At 37.2% G+C, this 15,238-nt stretch overlaps 2 protein-coding genes and 1 pseudogene across 5 annotated transcripts; all 3 read left to right on the top strand.

Moving 5' to 3' along the window:
• The first annotated feature begins 67 nt into the window (after nucleotides 1-67).
• Nucleotides 68-4,105, top strand: LOC114531603 (N-acetylglucosaminyl-phosphatidylinositol biosynthetic protein-like). 3 transcript variants are annotated; one of them, XM_028553213.1, is made up of 14 exons: nucleotides 68-151; nucleotides 235-325; nucleotides 439-504; nucleotides 577-699; nucleotides 800-975; nucleotides 1,188-1,303; nucleotides 1,461-1,568; nucleotides 1,954-2,060; nucleotides 2,244-2,326; nucleotides 2,550-2,635; nucleotides 2,816-2,943; nucleotides 3,231-3,286; nucleotides 3,457-3,556; nucleotides 3,861-4,105. In XM_028553213.1, the coding sequence occupies exons 1-14, from the start codon at nucleotides 114-116 to the stop codon at nucleotides 3,912-3,914; spliced, it is 1,332 nt and encodes a 443-aa protein (XP_028409014.1). In that variant the 5' UTR covers nucleotides 68-113; the 3' UTR covers nucleotides 3,915-4,105. The 3 variants fall into 3 exon arrangements, with proteins under 3 accessions (XP_028409014.1, XP_028409015.1, XP_028409016.1); XM_028553215.1 differs by lacking the exon at nucleotides 68-151 and having other exon boundaries at nucleotides 311-325; nucleotides 599-699; XM_028553214.1 differs by lacking the exons at nucleotides 3,231-3,286; nucleotides 3,457-3,556; nucleotides 3,861-4,105 and adding an exon at nucleotides 3,084-3,202.
• A 157-nt stretch (nucleotides 4,106-4,262) lies between these two features.
• On the top strand, nucleotides 4,263-10,903 carry LOC114531588 (beta-1,4-galactosyltransferase 1-like). Of its 2 annotated transcripts, none has more exons than XM_028553199.1 (7): nucleotides 4,263-5,217; nucleotides 7,948-8,072; nucleotides 8,497-8,613; nucleotides 8,719-8,906; nucleotides 9,394-9,516; nucleotides 9,759-9,860; nucleotides 9,954-10,903. In XM_028553199.1, the coding sequence occupies exons 1-7, from the start codon at nucleotides 4,977-4,979 to the stop codon at nucleotides 10,087-10,089; spliced, it is 1,032 nt and encodes a 343-aa protein (XP_028409000.1). In that variant the 5' UTR covers nucleotides 4,263-4,976; the 3' UTR covers nucleotides 10,090-10,903. The 2 variants fall into 2 exon arrangements, with proteins under 2 accessions (XP_028409000.1, XP_028408999.1); XM_028553198.1 differs by lacking the exon at nucleotides 4,263-5,217 and adding an exon at nucleotides 5,232-6,655 and having other exon boundaries at nucleotides 9,954-10,902.
• An 84-nt stretch (nucleotides 10,904-10,987) lies between these two features.
• Nucleotides 10,988-14,708, top strand: LOC114531589 (annotated as a pseudogene).
• The last annotated feature ends 530 nt before the right edge of the window (nucleotides 14,709-15,238 follow it).

Below are 15,238 nucleotides of genomic sequence, written 5' to 3'. Positions count from 1 at the left end.
GTGATGGGAGTCATCCCAATGTGATGGAATCATCCTAATGTGAAGAATGTGAAGTGATCCTAGTATTATCCTAGTGCCAAAACTTACATGAAGTACAATGGCCTCGACCCAAGATGGCGGCCGTTTCGAAAAAAGTAAAGCACCGAATTTGGTATGTATGTATGGTATTTTTCAAGCCTGTTTTATACGACTCTTGCTGAGTATTTTAGTTGATAAGATATAATTTCCTTGCAGCATGGTTTGTGACTTCTTCTACCCAAACATGGGCGGTGTGGAGAGTCATATTTACCAAGTTTCACAGTGTCTTATAAACAGAGGACACAAGGTGGAGATATAAATATTGGCTTCAAACAAATTGTATTTAATATTTTGCTGTATCTCGTTCCTCCTAATAAGAAATTTATACACTAAATACGTGCTAAATATTTTCATTTTAAGGTCGTCATAATAACTCATGCTTATGAAGATAGAGTTGGTGTCCGATATTTATCAAACTTTTTAAAGGTGTGTTAAAGGATGTTTTATTGCAGCCATCACAATGCAAACTACAAGAACTTTATCTTGTTTAAATTGTAGGTTTATTATCTCCCGTTTACAGTTTTCTATAACCAGTGTGTTCTACCAACAATGTTCACAACACTACCTTTGATGAGGGATATCTGTGTCAGGGAGAAAATTACGATACTTCATGGACACTCGGTAATTTTCAAGAACAGTTGTAAATGTGGATCACAATCTGCTATCAACCATTACAAAAAAGGCAGCAGATATCCAAATTTACATTTGAATTTTTTTCCAGGCTTTTTCGACGCTATGCCATGATGCACTTCTCCATGCAAACTCGATGGGGATGAAATCTGTATTTACTGATCATTCTCTGTTTGGATTTGCCGATGCAAGCTCGATCATTACAAACAAATTCTTGGAGTTCTCACTTGCCAATGCTGACCACATGATTTGCGTATCTAATACAAGGTTTGCTCTATATTTGATTAAACAGTTTGCATTCCAAAAAAAGCTCATCAGAGCTTCACTAAGCCAACCTATTATATCCCCTAGATTCACCCCCTCCTCCCTTTCCTCTGAAGTATCCCAGATCTATCCATTTGTATCCAAATATTTCCCCATTTGCTACAGTATGTGTGGTCTTCTATATCCACCCATTTCTGCCATTTTCTGCATTTTAGCAAAGAAAATACTGTATTGCGAGCTAAAGTTAGTCCTCAGCTTGTGTCAGTCATACCAAATGCCATTGATTCCTTCTCATTCACTCCAGACCCATCAAAACGAAATCCTGATTTCAGTAAGTGTTGTATACTATAGGTAGACATCACATCTTAAGAGAAATTTTGGTATTAACGACCACCCTGGCAGTTCTCTTGATTGGTTTTGTCTTCCAAGTATTCTTGGGCAAAAGTTTATATTTTATATCTATATAATTTTTTGTAATTTTTTTGTAGTAACAGTTGTTGTGGTCAGTAGACTGGTCTATCGGAAAGGCATGGACCTTTTGGCATCGATAATACCTCTGGTCTGCTCCAAGTTTTCAAATGTTCAATTCTTAATAGGTAAGCACGCTGAAATAACTGCTTCTCGCACGTTGGTGGTACCTACGCCTGGTTTGACCTCCTGGCAGGTAGTCGAGAATTATGCCCGACCTTTTCCGTATTGCAGTCTTTTTTGACACACGTAAGTGAGAGAGTGTCCTGGGACCTATTTCAGACGTCGAACTTTGCATGTGCTGAACCTAATGTTAATGGACTAAATTCTAAGTTGTTTAAGTTCATTTGCATTCGATTTGGCGCATGAAAAGTTTAACGTTTTAAATGCGTCTTAGTTTCCAACCTTATTTTACTAAAATCACTTTCGTGCGTGCGTGCGTCAACAGATCTCAATACGAAACTGGATCCACATACACTGCGTTACCTTAAGGGGGTTCAACTTCTACCTCAGGTGGCGAGGGACCAAAGCGAATTATCCTCGAGGAAGTGAGAGAGCAACATCAACTACACGATAGAGTTCAACTTCTGGGAAGTTTGAAGCATGAACACGTTCGTGACGTAAGTAGCTACAGTGTATATCCTAGCGACATTCCTCTGGAAACGTTTAACCGTGGTAAATATTTACGGATTGATGTTGTGATATTCTTTGGTACATTAGTCAGTACGTGTCAGCGGGTGCGCGCCCCCCCTAACCACATTGGGGAGTGGGCCTCTGACACATATCGGTGGGTTTGTTTTTAGGTCTTAGTTCAAGGGGATATTTTCCTAAACACATCGTTAACGGAGGCTTTTTGCATTGCAATCGTAGAAGCAGCTAGCTGCGGGTAAGGAATACTTCAATACCATGCTGTGTTCTTTTTACAATTCAACTAGTTTTTGGTCAATAATTTAATCGTAAGTAAAAAATAAACGATTCTGGTTTGCCTATTTCTCTCACTAACCATGCACAGTTAAAATTGAACTAACTTTTATACAACCATTTTATATGCCTGTTGCAAACTTGTACAATAAATTTACATGTATAAAACTTGTTTTCTCGCACTCCAGACTACAGGTTATTAGTACTAAAGTCGGTGGCGTCCCGGAAGTTCTGCCTCAGGACATGATAAAACTTGTAGAACCAAATGTACCAGGTACTGTAATATGAATTAAAATATTTATAACTAAATAACTATTGTTTCATACGAACCCCTAATGATTTAATCATTACTATATATCCTGCATAAAAATCTGTTAATTTTTGTTTACTGAGAGTCGTATGGCGACTGCCATGTTCATCGATTAAAATATGGTTGCCCGACTTCTTTCACTAGATTTGGTGGTTGCTCTCGAACAGGCCATTAAAGCCACGAAGAATGGCGAGGTGGTTTCACCAACAACAGCTCACGAACGTGTCAAAGAAATGTACACCTGGGATAAAGTTGCGAAAAGGACAGAAAAGGTGAGTTAAGCTTTGTCCACACGATCCAATTTTGTTGGATCCAATTCACTTCTGGCGTATAGAATGTAGTGTGTTATTTATCAAGCGGTACTGCATTGGCTTTAGTTGATTTGCTGTCAATAAACATTGCACGTTAACAGACTTCAAAACATCCGTCAGAGGTGAATTGGATCCGACAAAGTTATATTGTGTGAACAAACCTTTGAATCACTCAACACTGCTGTGAATGATGAGATTTGAAACGGGCCTTGTTGCTATCCTCGGCAAACAAATATCTTCCCGTTAAGGTGTATGACAGTATTTCAACCTGTGCTGTACCGCCATTAGAGGAAAAACTGAAGAGGTGAGACGTTGAATTAAAACTTCATTATCCTTAGGAGAATGAAAAAAATCAAGGCCATTTTTTTTCTTATGTTTCAATAAGTTAGAATTGCCCTTACAATGTGTAATGACAGACAAAACTAACAGAAGATTGCTTAATAGAGTTGTTCATTTCTTTTGTCTCGATTTTAGATGGTATGAGTGTGGACCGATAGCAGGCAAAATCTATTGTTTCCTCGCCATTATTGACCTGCTGTTGCTCTTACTTTTGAACTGGCTTATTCCACGACAGGTACATACAGTATACTAAAGCTGGTTGTAAAGTACGCAGCCTGGTTGTAGCTATATCGCTATTTACGGCTAGTGATTTCTCCAACTGCTGTCAAAAATCTTGAAAGGCAACAAAACAGCACAAAGATATGTTTCTAGAGAGTTAGCGGTGCCAATTTCGAATCGCTCAAAATTTAGGCCAATAATTCTCCAAAAAGTATTCCTGAACACTTGTCTGAAGTACCACAAAATCGTTGTTCATTTATCGTTAGGTATTTTGACCCATTAGTTAGGTAATACAGATAATGTATACTTCTTTTCCATAGTTGATTGACACAGCACCCGAAATCAGACGAGGTCAAAGTAAAGGGACAAGGTAACAGTAGAATGACGTCATTTTCGGTAGTGACGTCATGTCCAAGTCCAGTTAACGGTCAGTGATATAAACGGTCAGTGATACTCTAAGAAATAGGATTTAATATGCACTACCATTGAGAATTCGACTGTTTAGATCGAAATATTTGAACCCAGTTGTTCAGTAAATGGAGAATATTACATGGATGCTTGGAAATATGGAATTTATTTCGAGCTCGTGTAATCGTATCATTGAAAAATATAACTTCTTATACAGGGTGTTTAAAAAAAACCCGAAAACTATTGAAATCACTCATTGTTAAAATTTGATTTCCGTGTTCACGAATTTTAGCCCGTGGGGATTTAATGCAATTTATAAAATGCTAATTACGAAAAATTTGTAATTGTGAATATGATTAAATTTTAATTAGCTTTGTTATTGCTGACCGCGGAACAACGAGTGTTTATTGTGATATTATCCCGAACAAAGTGCTTAGGCATTAAAACTCCAACAATTACATGGTGTTAGGTGATTTCAATAGTTTTTCGTTTTTTCAAATGACACCATGTAGATAATCTTGGTTTTCCATTTTGAACTAATGTGCCGTTTAAGCTAAACGCTTCTGGAACAACTAACCAGCCGCTTGACACATGTATTTATTAATTTGACCTGCTCGTAATGAGAAATCCGACGGTTAGTTGCGAACATCGTCAACAAGTTGCAAACATCACCGATTAACAACACCGATATGACGTGATTATCAGGATATAAGACGGTCTTCCTTCTCTGTATTTATATCGGCTATATTCTATGACATAAATAAAAAAATAAACAAATATATGCACGTAATTACGAACACATCAGCAAGCCGAACAATGTTAAAATTATGCAAAATTTAGGACGTGTCTTAGTTTTGGAGATATGTCTCCCGTTGTTCACTTCCGCCAACGTAGCTAGTGTTAAAGCTGTCTCCATTTTTCGCACGAGAATAACAACTACGGCAAAGTGGATATTTGTTTGTGATGGACGTGTGAACAGGAGGATTTAAAAGGAGTATTGTGGATTCTTAGGCAGGAAAGGCTTCAGAATGCCCCCGTTGATAAGCGAGAGAGCTTTGTCAAAGTCGCTTGTGATGTTAACATTTTTATCAATGGGTATCATGTGTATATACGCTATCCTGGAAATAGGTTCTGTCGGGAGTTTAAATCCAATAGCAAGTGCTTTTGGGGTTTCCCCGCAAGATCACGATGGAGATTTACGTCGTGAAGATATTAAAGCGACGAAGGAAACATTCCTCCCGCCATGTAACAAAACAGGAGAACGACTTGGTAAGTTACATGAAGTTCACAATGATATAGCCTTTCTAAGTTTAACTAAGTTCAGAAGTGGTGTGGAAGGATGATAGAATTCCATATCCAGAATTTACAAATATAAACCTCAGGGTAGGTTTATTTTTTATTATAGCCCCCTCCGCAGGCATCTCTTATGTATTCATATTATGCATTTATATTTGGCTTCTTTGCACTTAATGACTGTCTGAATTTTACTTGGAAATTTCGAGGTTGGTCTTATGTACTCGTATGGTTGGTGACAGAATTGGCCAGAAATCAGATTTGTGTATTTCTGAATCATCTGTTCAATTCAAATATACGCGTAATGATTTAATTTAAGAGTTTTATGCATCGTATAAGACTTGGGTTTTGCTATCACTTAAGATAATGGGATTTATGCACAATTAAATCATATAGGCAGGAGATTTGAGGAAAATCGTCATCTTTGGCCCTACTATGAAATAAACCTACTGAACGATTACTGTGGGCTACGGTTATTTCCAGTGATGTAACTAGAACGATAATTTGGGGGGGGATGAATACTCATGTATCCATTATTTCTTGCCAAAGAAACTAATAGCTTGGTTTTCCTTTCCTTCTTGGCTTAAAATTAAATTTTGTATAAATCCCAGTTATCCCACTCGAAATTAAAACCATTAACCCACTAGAAGCTACTTCCTATGAGTGAAGTGCCACATATCGTAGTTGATTTATCCCAGCTTAATGCGTTTTTGAAGTAATGCAGAATATTGGAAAATTAAGGATGATGCCAAATTTAAGTGCAACTTTATTTTTGCCAAAACACAAGTATTCGCGACAATTGATATCTCTGGTGCAATATCAACAAATGATTTAGGTTTTTATTACATTTTGCTATTAATACTTAATTATACATTCCTCATTTATGCAAACTATTCAACTGAAAGCAACTTACGGTGTCATGTAAACAAAATTCAAAGAGGTGTACTGAAACTTATCCTCTTCGTCTAACTGATATATATAGCCGTATAAAATGAAGCTTGTATTGATTTTAGTCGATATTGGATTTCAGAAGCAGCTATAAGTTTTGTGACTACGTGTTTCGATATAGTCAGAGACAAAGTCTTCGTCTAAGATTGAAACAATAGCCTACGTCCACGGATGTCGTTTTCTATAAATATGTTTTCACGTTTGGGCATCTTTGAGCGAGTATTTGCCCTGCTATCCGTGCTCTCGATTGGAACTATCATGATTCGTTTCTCGGAAGAAGAAGTCCCCACTTATCGCCATATTGATGTCCTGGCATACAATTCAAAACCTACGGTTGCAAACGATAATGCGACGAGTGAAAATAGTGTAGGCAATGTTGTCAACGCTTCCTCTAGTAGAGATGTCCAATCAAGGCTGCAAAAATTTTCGCCAAAAACTAAATGCAGATTACTCGGAAAGGATTTAAGTAAGTGGATATTTTGTAGAGTATAGAAGGCTAAGTCATCCGTATAATAACTTGTAATGAGGGTATCCATTGTGGTATGATAAATGTATAGATATGAATTGAAGATAATGACATATTTTATCAACAATATTGTTTATAAAATGCTCTCGCGAATACCCGTCACTTTACTGCATGTTGTATAATTACATCGCCTTCGGCTTTTAATGTTAAAATGCTTCTAGCGTAATGATATAGTAGACTAACTTTAAAGAAAACTGTATTTATACTGTTCCACTTACTTCGACGTATGCGAGAGATTACAATTTCGAAATACTTCCTGCTATCATAGCAGGTTGCAAGTGCCGAAAATATTTAAAAGATATCTTCTGCATTCTAGTGATACAAGTTAATTGATCTACTTGAAGTGATATACCACAAATACCTCGAGCAATTCGGCTCGAAAAAAGACGTGGGAACCGCATCGCTATCGGGTTTTCAGCGTAAACTATCGTCTACTTCGCTGCTATATTTTACGGTTATACATGCATAACCGTATATACGACATATTTATGCAACATTTGAGACGGGTTGTTAGGCTCATGTTACCGCGAACTGTGTGCAAAGTCACGCGAAAACTGTACGAAATACGGTCAGATGAAGTCTAAGAATTATGCTTTCTGTTCGCAGAGTTTGTATAAATTTGCATTTATCCTTATATTCATCTGTTTGCAAATCGTTGGAGTGACATGTGCTTAAGAATAAGTCGAGCACATGGTCATTGAAAACAGATTAAAAACGTAAATGTCAAAATGTGTTTGTTCTAAGTCTAGCCTTCGACGCCTTTAGGAAAACACTTTCAACTTTCAAGCGTGCATATGCCCGCTGTCGGATATATCCTGTCTGGTTGTTGGTGCATGAAATATAACGCGAGTTAAGAGCAGGCAAGATTTTCAAACGCTAGTTATCACAGACAATAGGGTACTCAAGCACTCGAAACTAATTCTTTCGTTATCATTGAAGAATAATTTATTTGAAGAATAAGGTGTACCTACAAGCCTAAATACTTATCGATTGTAACCATGCAAACGTACAAGAATATTATTGAAGAATAATTTCTTGAAAGGCATATAATAAAAAACGTCCAAACCAGTTTAAATTGTCTAAACCTCTAAACCTAGTCTAAACTTTGAGCGCAAACCATGGCAGCATTTGAGACGGAATTTGTATATCTACATGTAATAACTGGTTTTCCAATGTCCAGAAACGTATTTTAACAAACCGTTGACACCCTAACTCGATAACTTCTCTTCTAGTTGGTCGTCTAGCTGTCGACAAGACCGTTCCAAACATGGAGGATATTGTAAAATCGTGGAATATGACAAACTGGGTACTCAAAGGTGGTGCTTCAAGACCAAAAACATGCCAGTCACTTAGTAAGGTATGAATGATGTGGTGGTATTGGTGATGTGAGTGGTGATGTAGGATGGTTATTATGATGGTGATGTGAGATGGTTATTATGATGACCGCGGTACTGGTTATGATGTAAAGGTAGTGATGATATTGATGGTGGGATGACGGTAACAGTGATGACGATTGTGATGGTGGTGGTAGTGATGATGTTGATCATAAAGATATCGGTGATTATGATATTGGTGATGATGATATTAGTGATGATGATATTCGTGATGGTGTGTTAATGATATTGTGATGATGTGATGACGGTAATAGTGATGATTTGATTATGGTAATAGTGGCCATGATGACATGCGAGATGATGTGTAGATGATGATCACGATGATATTAATCATAATATGATTATAGTAATAATGACGACGATATATAAGACTGTTAATATTCCTAGGTGGCCATCATCATCCCTTATCGTAATCGTTATCAACAACTAAAGATATTCCTGCGCCACTTGCATCCCATATTAAAACGCCAGTTGTTGGACTACCGGATTATTGTCGTTGAACAGGTCAGCCAGTCCAGACACTTCAAACAACGTTGCATAATAATGAACCCTTTCAAGGTATACAAGACATTTAGGTTAAAAAATCAATGATTATTACATCATCTTTAGAACGGAGACACTCCTTTTAATCGTGCGATGTTGTTCAATATTGGCTACAAGGAAGCTCTAAAGCTTCATGATTTTCAATGTTTTGTTTTTCACGATGTTGATTTGATACCGGAAGACGATAGGAATTCATACGGTTGTCCTTCAAGGCCGAGGCATCTTTCAGTGGCTGTGGACACGCTCCACTACAGGTAGGTTCTTTGCTTACCATCGCATGATTTGAGTCATGTAAGCCGTTTTTTAAACGATTAGAATGGATAAGTATCCATAGATGAAAATAGAGCCTGTTCCCTAGAAATCCCTTACTAAGAAAGAAGGATGAAATGACTTTGAGGGATTGAAACTGATAAGTGAATATCATGATCCAGGCAGTGTCGCAGAGGTTAGGATTAAGATTAAGATTTGGTCTTAGATTCGCCTGAAGTTTGATGAGGATTATTCTTGATCCTAAATATAATCCTAACCAAATCTTAAGGATTAATTTTGTGCATTTAAGGTTTTCTGAACATGGAATGATTACCAAGCCTATTCTAACATTTCAAAATCTTTTAAATCTCTTGTACGCTGGATCATGTAACAGCCCCTCAGTTTGAAAATCTTAGTCGATTCGCGTGATTACGCAGTGGGTCTGAAACTGATACAGTATATAAATTGGGCATCATAAATCTTACTGTTTAGGTTGCCCTACGCGACAATCTTTGGGGGAGTCTCATCGCTTACCAAGGAACAGTTTGAAAAAATCAACGGATTTTCAAATAAATTTTGGGGATGGGGTGGCGAAGATGATGACTTGTACAAAAGGTATGACGTACCACCCTAAATTTCATAATTTTGGGGTAATTTGTAAGGCCTCTAAAAAAGGTAATGTAAAGGGAGGAATCAAAGCACCAGCTCACAAACTTGTAATATCCAATGGTTAAGTATTTATCTTTCTATCCCATTGCTTGCTATCGCTGAAGCCCGTGTTTTGTCGTACAAATATAGTTAAGGTAATATCTCAGTATTTACTAAAGATTTACTGAAGTGTCATTGCAACATTGCAGGATCACAGCCGTTGGCTACAGCCTGTCCAGACCAAATATAGTGATCGGTCGGTACACGATGCTGCAAATTGGTCATAAAAGTGCTAAAAAGGATGATAGAAGGTTCGTGGGTATTTAGGAAAACACTGCGACAAAGTTAGTTTAGTTCAGGTTTTCTCCTGTAGTAACTGTAGTAAATTATCTTTCCTCTTCCAGACATGAAAAATTGGAAACTTCGGAAGACAGGATGAGTCGAGATGGGCTAAACACATTGAAATACGATGTGATCAAGACAGAGGAACATCAGTTACACACGCAATTTACGGTGAACGTCGACCCTGCCGTGGTGTAGTCCGAATTCCGTAGAGTGGATCCGAGTTTACCAGGCGGTTGTTTGCTGTCGTGGAAGTTGTTCGGTTTTGTCCCAGAGAAATCCTCCAAGACCAAGATGTTGACAGCGCAAACCTAATCACTTGAAGTCCAGGCCCAGATGAAAACTGTGCAGAAGAGGCATTTACACAAGAGGCAATTTAATTTATCTTGAGATTTTCCTCTTTTGATGATGTAAACGAGTGAAATAGTGATGATGATCATGCGGCAGAATTATTGCGAAATGGTTGCGCCAAAATTATTGAAAAGTTGCATCGATAACAACTCATGAAACGTTATTAAAGTTCGAAAAATTCTCAGAAAGTGTCTAAATGAATAATTTTACGATGTCTGCATGTGTTGCAAAATGGTATAATAGCATTCCTGGAATATTTCAGTACAATAAAGGGAAGTCAAAAGATATAATAGATGAAGTGTTATTGAGCTATTTGCTTTGATGCAATGCGTTGTAAAGCGTACTGCATAGTGTTAGAGCTATCCAGTGAAATTACAAAATTGGATTAACAATATATATCGATCATCATTACTGAACCTTCCTGAAAAACGGTTTACAACTGATAATCTAGTATAAATAACGTTGGTTCAGATTAGATTTCTTCCTGTAGTAACACTGAATCAGAATGTAACAGAAACAGTGACTGATAGGGCTATCCATTTTTGCTAAAGTTTAGCTAGATGTTATTGTGGTGACACTGGATCAATAACACAAATTCCACCTGTGGTAATAGTACTGCGTGGGCGAAGCATACGGTGTATATCAGAATATAGTAACTAACTGCCTACGTGGCGAAGCCGCAAAAGCGCATTGTCATTGAGACGCCTGCGACGAGCGTTGTCCCACAGGAGACTAGTTTCGAGTTCTTGCAGGTGTTGTTGTATTTAACAACTTGATGTGTTGGAGTATAAAATTTCAATGACATTTCTCAATGAATTGCTGTAGTTTCATATGTAGTTAGGTTCTTTACTATAGTGCCTTCATGTGAGTACAATATGGCCTCGTTTCATCGTGAAGATTAAAAGATTTGGTTCAAAATACGGCGGGAATTTCCACAACCGAAAACCGAGATTTTCCATCACATTGTCCTCTGAATTTGATGAAGTATGAGTCGAAAGTTCAAGTCCTTTCTGGCCATAGCTTGTGCGATAACCCTTGGGGTCGTAGTGTATCGCTTTAGCAAAACTGCAGACAGTAATATAACACCTCAAACGAAAATTTATAATTTTAATCTGGACGATAATTATGTGACTATTAACAAAGGTGGAGAGGAATCACAGGATAATGTAAAATGGACTGTAAGAACCTTGCCAAATATGGGTGGTACAGGTATGCCTCCTGACAGTAGTGGGGTCACTGTTAAGACTACACATGCTCATTTGGTTTCGACTAGGAAGACAAACCCAGCAAGTAAACCTGCAACACCTCCAGTGAAGAAACTGACAACTAATAAACCAACACAAAGTAACCAAGTAACCACACCCAAAGTAACCAAGAAGCCAACAGTGATAAATTTACCACCATCGACAAAACCTGTCTCAACAAAGAGGGTACTGGTTGTAACATCAAAACCAGTCACACCTGTTGCAGTTACTACGAAACATCGTGGTTCAACATTGTGTTCCCATGAAGGAGAAAATTTGGGTGAGGATTTGTCAATTTCTGCGTTTGCAACCTTTTCTTCAACCTATGGGCACAGAATGAGAACCTATCAGAAAGCCACTTTGTTTTCTGCGTAGTGGTGACACATCAAATCAATGACAAATCACTATTACACAGAAAACAATAGACGCTGCTTTCTGATAGGTTTCTATTCTGATTAAAATGGTGAGGTTCTCGTTAAGATTTTTAGGCTGCCAGTCAAATTTCATCTTTCTTCTTTAGTTGGCCTTCTGGCGGTTGATGACAAAGTACCTGCATCTGAAGATGAGATAGAGGAAGACTGGAGAGATAAGGGTTGGGTTGAAAAGGGAGGGGCATGGAGACCAAAAAAATGTCAGGCTATTAGCAAGGTTTGTGGACTGTGACAGGAGGATTTTTGGATGCTTCAGATTTACCTTGGTGAAAGAATTATCTACAACTATGTTAGCAGCGTACCTTGTGCCCACATTGTACTTCCTGAGGGCTAGATTTGATGGTTACTTTAAAAAAACCCTTGAAGAACAGGAATGAATTAAGTATAGTAATTTAACTGAATTGTTTTTTTTATCAATTTTTTTAGGTTGCAATTATAATTCCATTTCGTAATCGTGAACAGCAATTGAAAATATTTCTACGTCACATGCATCCTATGCTGAAACGTCAATTGTTAGATTACAGGATTTTAGTTATTGAACAGGTATAAACTTGATAGGTTGTACGAAGCATGTTTAACTCAAATGATGGATAAGCTTGAAGAAAAAGAGTCAGACTGCATATCTATCAGGATGAAATAATTTTTTTTGCAATTCAAACAATTCTGTTAATTCATATTAGATTTAAGTTCACAACATGTATTCAAGTTTTATCCACCATTTAAGCTCAACTGGTTTTGTACAACCAGCCTCTGATTACAGATAAACCCAGTACAAGATGATTTTTCTTGTCAGTGGTAGAATTGCAATTAATAGTGTAGTCAACTCTGCCTGCCAATGTGTTGTGACTTATCCATTGTGAATTTCATTGCTCAAGTTAAACTCTGAAACTGTGTTGATGTTTTTTATTATAGGCTGGCAAAACACCCTTCAACCGAGCAATGTTGTTCAACATTGGATACAAAGAGTCTTTGAAGTTTCATGATTTCAAGTGTTTCATATTTCATGATGTTGACCTTATACCAGAGAATGATAAGTTTTGCCCTGCTGCACCAAGTTTAATTACAGGTGTGTTGCTCTTCCGTGCAGCCATCCATTCACATCAACTTTCATCTGCTGTTATCGACTAGTTGTTACTAAATTTAATCCACTTTTATCAACTTCCAATTCCATATTCTTTTTAAATTCATTCTCATAACTTTTCAATTTTCATCAACTTTTTTTCCATTCTTATCAACTTTCATCCATTCTTATTAACTTTAATCTATTTCCATCAACTTTTATCCTTCTCGGTAACTTTCATTCAATCTCATCAACTTGTTTCTCTCTCTATACCTTTCATCCATTTTCATCAACTTCCATTCAATGTCATTAATTTCCTCTCATCATCTTTCATCCACCCTTGTCCATTCTTATCAACTGTCATCCATTTTCATCAACTGTCATCCATTCTCATTCTTCAAGTAATTTAAGTTAATTGCATATGATAAAAAACAAGAAATACCACTAGTTTTTTTTTTATTTGACGAGTTGCAAAGTGCTAAGGTTCATGTATTTAATGGATGATATCTTTCCAATTTTATTAGGCTACCATATCAAGGCATATTTGGGGGCGCTGGTGCCTTCAAACAAGAGGATTTTGAGAAAATAAACGGATTCTCTAACCAATTCTGGGGTTGGGGTGGTGAAGATGATGACCTGTACAGAAGGATAGTCGCCAAGGGCTTCAAATTAACACGACCAAGCATGGAAACGGGTCGATACAAAATGCTAAAAGTGTTTCACACCAGAGCCAAAGCTGATCCTTTACGGTACGTCACAAATGGTGCTATAATATTCTTAGCCTTAGGACTGTTTTCCACTGTCGCGTTTTTTGTACGTACACACATATACGCACGTGAAAGTTTAAAAAAATCATTTGAACGATACTTATGAAATCAACGATTGAATAGATTCGGTATGTTGGTGTTTCGGGTCCACCCTGAAATTCTGAATAATGCATAAAGTGATGATTTATCGACAATTTGAGAAATACTAACGATTATTCTTTTTCGTAGATTTGAGAAACTAAAAAGTTCAAAACAACGAATGGCCACCGATGGACTAAACTCTTTAAAGTACCAGGTACAACAGACCGTTGAAAGACCTTTATATACGAAAATAACTGTACAGGTTGACCCTAAGCAAGTGTAAATATTGAATTAGGTTGGCCGGAAACAGTATTTTTTTAGTCGTTTGGTTTATCGCAGTGTGCATGATATAGGTTTTCTATAATACATAGGTTATCCGGATGTTTTAAATAATCATACCTCGAAATGACCTCTTTTATTGGACTACTAAACATGAACATAGTATATCTTCTTTGGATAAGCCAAGTCGATGGATTCTATTGGCTTGTTCTAGGAGAGCAAAATGGATCTATTCGCTTCATATATTTTCTTGCTTATTTTGCGACTGTTTATCATGTCAAAACAACGCTTAGTAAGGTCATGAAATTTTAACACCATACATGCAAAAGAAATGAAATCATTTTGTCTGCTTAAGGGGCGCTCCGTTATAAACTTCTTCAGATCGCATTCATTGTAGTAAAATTTCCACATTCCTACTTGTTCCTTACCCTAGATTCTCCCACTATGTATTGTTGTTTCTGAGGGATTATTCTTTTTCTGCGCGTGCTTTTTTCGTAACATAAGCAGAGAATATACGATGTGTTTCCAAGTCGAGAAATCCTATTAGTATTTTTACAATTAACCTGGGGTATAGTATTCTAACAGTGAATAAATAAACTGTGAACTATTGTGTTCTGTATCTGAAGTATCAATGCATCGTCAAACAGCTGTATTGTAAGCTGTTAAAGTTACTTAATTTCCTTCTTTAAGTCACCAAGAATTCGTAAAAAAATGAATGTTGACGAACGTTCATCAGTATCGTGATGTGTTTTGCAAACGCATCACAACATGATTTTATTTGACCCAGAACGATGGTTAGGAGGAGCAGTCATACAGTACTGGTATTTATGGGAGATCTCATAGTAGATGAATGCTGCATTTTTTTCAATATAAAGAATAATCTATTTTTCAAAGCTTACTTTTGGGGTTGAAGATTTACGATCTAAAATTGGTGGGAAAATTTTCCCATAAATTCTTAGCGAGATGCCGCCTGGTTGGTTAATCTTCGAGAGATTGGTTAGGTTGGAAGGCCAGGATCTTCATGGAGGACCTTGGGACGAGGTTGGGTTTTGGAAACCACCCTTATCCCACGAAGTACCTTCCTAATTACAGGTAATTGGGTAATAATGGTAATAATCATATTATAGGTTCTTT

This window comes from Dendronephthya gigantea, unplaced genomic scaffold, assembly GCF_004324835.1.
Source record: "Dendronephthya gigantea isolate DGI-Jeju-01 unplaced genomic scaffold, DenGig_1.0 000073F, whole genome shotgun sequence".
NCBI lineage: Eukaryota > Metazoa > Cnidaria > Anthozoa > Malacalcyonacea > Nephtheidae > Dendronephthya > Dendronephthya gigantea.
The sequence above is the reverse complement of the archived record's forward strand: the minus strand, read 5'-3'. Positions and strand labels throughout refer to the sequence as shown.